The 7,382-nt window shown below is 43.9% G+C and overlaps 1 protein-coding gene across 1 annotated transcript; it reads right to left on the bottom strand.

Annotated features, from left to right (window-relative positions):
- Nucleotides 1-702: 702 nt before the first annotated feature.
- LOC148933324 (uncharacterized) lies at nucleotides 703-2,478 on the bottom strand. Its single transcript, XM_089059820.1, has one exon. It carries the CDS (start codon nucleotides 2,476-2,478, stop codon nucleotides 703-705), a length of 1,776 nt encoding a protein of 591 aa, XP_088915946.1.
- Between the last annotated feature and the right edge of the window lie 4,904 nt (nucleotides 2,479-7,382).

Raw genomic sequence — 7,382 nt, 5'->3', positions numbered from 1 at the left:
GTGACACTTTTTAGGCTAGGAGGGCTAACTAGGGATTAAGACAAAAATATATACACTTGTGTAGGGGAGAACAAAGAATGCCTAACGTCATCTCCTAAATTCACATTCACTATGTAGATTTAATATGATTAGGAGCAAGTTCTAGAAACAACAACAAGCATATGATAAAAAATCACACAAAAAAAAAGTTTTGGCTCAAATCTCACTCAGGTAATAGCATGAATCAAGGCAAACAAGCAATTCGTTACTTATGCACCTATTACTCAAACTCTTAAGTCAAAGACCATGATAGCTTAAAAGATGGATGATGTTTTTATCATTAACAACTAGTCTTTACCCCAAGAAACCAAATTTTTTTTCACTTCAAGCCTCTAAATTTTCAATCAATCACAACCAAGCAAAACAATTCTATCCTAAAACAAAATAAAAAGCAACAAAAGACAACTAATCAATCTAAAGCAATAAGATAAGTACCTCGTTAGTATCCCTATCCACCATATCATCCCCCCAAACTTATTCAAAGCTATGCAAAGAATAAGTTTGAAAAATTGGTGGAGAAGGGAGACTTACATGGTATGAAAGCAACACAAAACACACCAAAAATAAACTAAAACGATAAAATTAAAAGTTACCTACTAGGGGTTACCTCCCCTACAGTGCCTTTGGTTATCGTCGTTGGCTCGACGTCCTCCATGAGCTGCATCATGTCACGCCATAAATGGTGGTGTTGGATTTTCTGCTAATATTGGAAGCATAGGATCTCGCCAATCTCTTCTTCCACCAAGTATTCTTCAGAGCTCCATCAGAAATTTTGGTTTCCACTTCGGGTGAATTTTCAGCTTTTGTTTTCTTCTCTTTCACTTTGGCATTTGATGCAGTCTTTTCTTTAGAAATTGATACACCACATGAACCAAACATCCACTGCGGCAAAGAGAAATCCCCAAATGTGGACTCAATTTCTTGTGCCTTTTGGACTTCTACAACATGCACAGCTTTGCACTCCTTCTTCGTAACCAGTTCCTCTTCCTCACGACTCTTCATAGCATTGTAGATAGATAAGATGTGGCGTTTGTTGCCCATATGAAGAGTGAGCTCTCCCCTCGCTATATCTATCAATGCTTTTCCCGTTGCAAGGAATGGACGCCCCAGGATAAGTGGTACATTCACGTCTTCTTCCATATCCAACACTACAAAATCGACGGGAAATATGAAGTCGTGTACCTTCACAAGAACGTCCTCAACAATTCCTTTAGGATAGGTGACGGTTCTATCTGCCATCTGCAGTGTGATTGTAGTCGGCTTGAGAGTGCCGATCTTCATCTTTCTGAAAAATGATAATGGCATCAAATTTATGCTCGCCCCCAGATCACAAAGTGCCTTTGTCTGTCTGTCATTTCCAATGACGCATGAGATGTCGAAACTCCCAGGATCTTTAAGCTTGGCCGGTAGCTTTTTCTGAATTATGGCACTACAGTTTTCAGATATGTTCACCGTCTCATAGTCAGTCCACTTCTTCTTCTTGGAGAGCACATCTTTTAGGAACTTTGCATATGTAGGCATTTCTTGAAGTGCCTCCACCAATGGGATATTCAAGTTCACCTTCCTGAAGATGTCTAAGAACCTCGAGAACTGAGCATCTATCTTCTTCTTCTGAACACGTTGAGGATAAGGGATCCTCACTTCAGCTGGAGTATGAGCTGTATGTGGTGTGGGTGAAGGTATAGTCGTGTTCTCCTTAGGTGGAGTAGAAATTTGCACTGTCTCACCTTTTTCGACCAATTCATTCTCTTCAGCTCTCTTTTCTGCTACTCTACCCTCATTCTCGGATGGCATTGAAGGTCCCTCATAGTTTGTTCCACTCCTCAGATGTATAGCTTTGCAGTCCTTGGGATTGACACTGGTGGTAGCAGGGAATTTTCCCGATTGAGTAAGAGTACTCACAGTCTGGGAAATCTGGCTGATCTGAATATCAATGTTCTTCAAATGAGTGGCCATTCCTTGTACATCTGTCTCGACCTTCTCCATCCTCTGATTATTCTGCTCCATGACCTTATTAGATTGTAGCATGAAGGACTTGAGTATGTCCTCCGTGGTCATCTTCTTGGGGTCGTTCACCATCCCATCAGAGACTGTGAATCCCGGAGGAGGCTGCAGAGCATTATTTGGATTCCCGTAAGAGAGATTTGGATGCCCCTTGTTCCCATACTGGTTGTATCCTCCACCATTAAAGTTCGGGCGTGAGTTATTGTAATACATGTTGCCCCCCTGCTGCACGTAATTCACATCCTCCATACTTCCTTGGGGCTCTTGTGACGGTTGCCTCATCGCCATGCAGTCAAATTTCATGGTTAAGTCATCCAGCTTTTCGGATAAGGTGCTCATTGTATCATGATCCGTGGTAGAAGCCACCCTATGCACCTTACTCCTTTCGTTGCTCCATCCTTCATCACTGGATGCAAGCTCTTCAATCACCTCCATCGCCTCTTCCTCTCCTTTCTTGAGAAGATTACCTCCCGCGCTGAGATTTAACTCCCGTTGTGCTTCAGGTATACATCCCTTGAAGAATGTAATGACTTGCACTGTTGGGGATAAGCAATGATTGGGACACCTCTTCAGCAGGGCCTTGAATCTCCCCCATGCATCTTTAATAGTCTCCGCAGGAATCATCTGGAAGGCAATGATCTCGTGTTGCCTCTTAATAGCCTCACTAGGGGGATAGAACTTCTCCAGGAATTTGTGGACCATCTGGTCCCATGTTCTAATGGACCCCGGTGTCAAACTCTCGAGCCAATCCTTTGCCGCGTCTTCCAAAGAAAAAAGAAACAGTCTCAATCGGATCTGATCATCTGTCACTCCATTCATTTTCGTCGTGTTGCAGATCTGAATGAACTTGGTAATATGCTTGTTAGGGTCATCTGAGGATTTGCCCCTAAAAGCATTATTTTCCGCCATCTGGATCAGTCCTGGTTTCAGCTCAAAGTTGTTGGCGTCAATATTGTTAAATACAGTTGGGTTTGCCACTCCGTGGTATACATATTGATTCTGCACCGGCACAGCTGGTTCACGATTAACCTGTCGACGCAATTCCTCCAGCTGTCGTAGGAGCTCAGCATTAGTGGGAGGAGGGGGTGGTGGGCCATTGTTGCCTCCGTTGTTGTTCCCTTCTTCGTTCTCCATCAGAAAAGGAGAATCGGGATCAAGCTGAAGATGATCCTGAACTGGTGATCGAATAGGTGAGAGGTCCCTCCGATCTGAAGATGCTCCTACGCGGTTTGGCGAAGAAGCTTGAATCTTCTTTGTGAGTCTCCTATATGCATTCCTCTTCCGGTTCGATGCTTCGATCTCAGAGTCGAAAGGTTCTAGAAGCAAGCCTTTAGAACGTGTGTGCATACACCTGAATAAGAAACACAATTGTGAGAACTCGAAAAATTAAAACAAACGAAAAAAAATAAAAATAAAGCAGTAATGTCTGAAGTAGTAGTCTTGATTATTATCACGATATCAAGCTATATAACACAAAAATCATCCCCGGCAACGGCGCCAAAAACTTGACTCAACTTTATTTTACCCAATTAATACCCGCAAGTGTACGGGGCTATCCTAGCAAACAGCAATCAAGAGTATATCGTATCCCACAGAGACACACACACACACTCGGCACACACACATACACATGTGTGTACTCTTACTCAATCAAGTGTACGGCACACACACACACGCCACACACACACACTCGGCACACACACATACACATGTTCCCACATCCCTTTTCATCCCTCTTTCACTCAACTAAGATGCATGAGGGTTCAAGAAGACCGATTAACCGGTTGGAAGAAGAAAAGAAGGGGTAGAAGAAGAACAACATAACTCTTAAGCAAAAATACCTTTTTAGAGAAAATCAATCGGTAGGAATAAAGTAGAGACTTGGTTCTTCAATATCCTCGGATTAAACTTCGATTTCTTCTCAAAAGATGAAGGATTTATGGAGTAAAGTGGAAGAAAAATTGAGAGAGTGAATGGGGGTGAGGGGGCCGAAAATTATGGGGCTAGGGTTGGGGTTTTGGTTCTTATTTATAGAGTTCCACAAGATCTTTAGGTAATTAGAATAGAATATTTGGTAAGATCTATTCTCCCAATTAAATAAATAAATAAAATAATATTGTGAAGTAGGGAAGAAGAATTAACAAAAATAGAAGATGGCAATATCTCCAAATTTTCGAAAATTAGGCTCTCAAAATAGCCAAGACTTTGTTTTGGTATTTTTCCATATAGAATAAGATATTATGGAGCAAAATAAAAATAAGGAAAATCCTCCATGAAACAAGCTGGGGGCCGATTTCTAGCCTTTTAAATAAGGCATGGATTTTTGAATATTGACCAAAATAAAGTAAGGCAAGATCTCTTGAAGTATGGAAAGATTTGGTAGAATAATTAAATTCTAGGTATGGAAGATAATCAAGTGAGGAATCAAATAAATAGGCAAAATAATATTTCCTTCCCACATGGGTGATTTTCGAAAATCACCTAGAGAAAAGAGGGGCTCGATTTTTCCATCTCTAAACAAGGAAATAATTGGCTCTTGGAATTTAATTTGGATAAATATACCAAGGATTAAATAAATTCCGGAAAGATAGAAATTCTTTCTCCAAGGGGTCTAGGGTTCGAAAATCTCAAGACTTAGGGTGATAAGTATTTATGGAAATTTTCTCTAATATTCTCACTCACCCATAAACAATTAATTTACCACATAAATCACATAATAAATCACATGCCACATCATTAAATTATTTAGTTTGACTTTTCAAACTTTCGCACAAACTCTAACTCAATTTGACCATATCAACTCATGAAATAAAAGCATCCTCGATGCCACGTCATCAACAATTAATTCTAGGGCTCAAAAATTAGGGTTCTAAAATCTGGGATGTTACATCCTACCACACTTAGAAAAATTTCGTCCCGAAATTTGGTACCTTTCACGTTAAGAGTTCCGGGTAAAGCTCTATCATCTTATCCTCACGCTCCCACGTGGCTTCCTCGGGCCCGTGGTTTCTCCATTGGATTTTCACGAAGGAAATGGTTTTATTTCTCAAGGTTTGGACCTTTCGATCTATGACTAACTGGGGTTGCTCTTCGTAGCTCAGATCCGGGCTTACAGCAATATCCTCGTAACGAATCACATGCTTCGGATCGAACACATACTTTCGCAATTGCGACACGTGGAAAACGTTGTGCACATTCCCAAGGCTGGGCGGTAGTGCTAAACGATAAGCTACGGGTCCTACTCCTTCTAGAATTTCGTACGGCCCTATAAAACGTGGTTTCAGCTTGCCCTTGACTCCAAAACGCGCAATCCCTTTCGACGGGGATACTTTGAGGAAAACTTTATCACCAGCGTGGAACTGTAGGTCCGTCCGTCGAACGTCAGCGTACGACTTCTGTCTGTCTTGAGCTTCCTTCATTCGCGTGCGGATCCGTCGAACGATTTCGACCATTTCTTCAACTGCATCGAGTCCAAGCGCTCTTCGTTCGCCGACTTCATCCCAGTAGAGCGGAGATCTACACCTTCTCCCATAGAGTGCTTCATATGGCGCCATGCCGATCGTGGCTTGAAAGCTGTTGTTGTAGGCGGACTCGATCAAAGGGAGTGCAGTCTCCCAACTTCTGCCTCGGTCGAGCACCACGGCTCTTAACATATCCTCGAGAGTTAGTATCGTCCTCTCGGATTGTCCATCGGACTGGGGGTGGAAAGCGGTACTGAAGTTTAAGCGCGTTCCTAGCTCGCGTTGTAGACTAATCCAAAATTTCGAGGTAAACTTCGGGTCACGATCAGACGTAATCGTCACTGGGACTCCATGTAGTCGCACGATCTCCTGAACGTAGATTCGAGCTAACCTATCCGATCCATGGGTTACGGGGATTGGTATGAAATGCGCACTCTTGGTAACGCGGTGTTCCCTTTAAGGGTTTTCGGCAACGCGGTTACGAAGTCCATAGGTATGTGCTCCCACTTCCACTCGGGTATCTCAAGCGGTTGTAGCTTTCCGTACGGTCGTTGGTGTAAGGCTTTCACCTGCTGGCAGGCTAAGCAACGTTCCACAAAAGCTGCGACATCTCTCTTCATGCCGTTCCACCAAAAGGACTTTTTCAGATCCTGGTACATCTTCGTGCTTCCGGGATGAGCAGTATATGGGGTTTCGTGCGGTTTCAACTGTCGCGATGCGTAAGCGATCACCTTGTTGTTCTGCATCAACACGCATCCTAATCCGACTTTCGAAGCGTCGGTGTAAACTATGTAATCGACTCCAAGCTCTGGCACAGCTAACACTGGTGCGGTGGTCAATTTCTCCTTCAAAAGTTGGAAGCTCGCTTCACACTCCGACGTCCAATTTACCTTGATTCCTTTCTTGAGTTGCTGGGTCATCGGTCTCGCTATCTTTGAGAATCCTTCTATGAACCTTCGGTAGTATCCTGCCAAACCCAGGAAACTCCGAATCTCGTTCTGCGTCGATGGCGACTTCCACTGTTGTACCGCCTCGACCTTAGCGGGGTCCACTCGGATTCCGTCTGCTGACACGATGTGTCCTAAAAAGTTGACTTCCTTCAGCCAGAATTCACACTTGCTGAATTTGGCATACAGCTTCTCCTTCCTCAACGTCTCCAGCGCGATCCGTAGGTGTTCCGCGTGCTCCTGCTCGTCCTTCGAGTAGACTAAGATTGAACACTAAAACGAACGTATCTAGGTACGGGTGGAAAACACGGTTCATCAAGTCCATGAACACGGCTGGGGCGTTGGTTAGACCGAACGGCATTACGACGAACTCGTAGTGACCATATCTGGTACGAAATGCGGTCTTAGGGATATCCTCCTTTCGCACTTTCAGCTGGTGGTATCCGGATTTCAGATCCATCTTAGAGAACACTCCGGCTCCTCGGAGTTGGTCGAACAGGTCATCTATCCTCGGCAAAGGGTACTTGTTCCTGAGGGTCAATTTGTTCAACTCTCTATAGTCGATACACATTCTCATTGACCCATCCTTCTTCTTAACGAAGAGCACCGGTGCGCCCCATGGCGAAACACTGGGCCTAACGAATCCTAAGTCCATGAGCTCTTGCAGCTGGATCTTTAACTCCTCTAACTCCTTAGGTGCCATGCGGTACGGCGCCTTCGATATGGGTGCGGCTCCAGGTTCGAGATCGATCGTAAATTCTAATTTCCTATCGGGCGGCGGTCCAGGTAACTCTTCGGGAAAGACATCGGGGAAATCTCGTACGACAGCAACGTCTTCAAGCCTCGCTCCCTTCTTCTCTTCTCCGTGGAGATAGACAAGGTAGGCCGTGCGTCCTTTTCTCAACATGGCGGCGGCTCGTAATGCAGAGAC

The sequence above is a fragment of the Salvia hispanica genome, chromosome 1 (genome assembly GCF_029641045.1).
Source record: "Salvia hispanica isolate PSC_SH4W2 chromosome 1, Shi_PSC_v1, whole genome shotgun sequence".
Taxonomy (NCBI): domain Eukaryota; kingdom Viridiplantae; phylum Streptophyta; class Magnoliopsida; order Lamiales; family Lamiaceae; genus Salvia; species Salvia hispanica.
This window is presented reverse-complemented; position numbering and strand designations above follow the sequence as displayed.

Bases quoted from the DNA above. Each gene is read 5' to 3' on its own strand.
- LOC148933324 (XM_089059820.1), bottom strand. From the start codon at position 2,478: ATGGAGGTGATTGAAGAGCTTGCATCCAGTGATGAAGGATGGAGCAAC.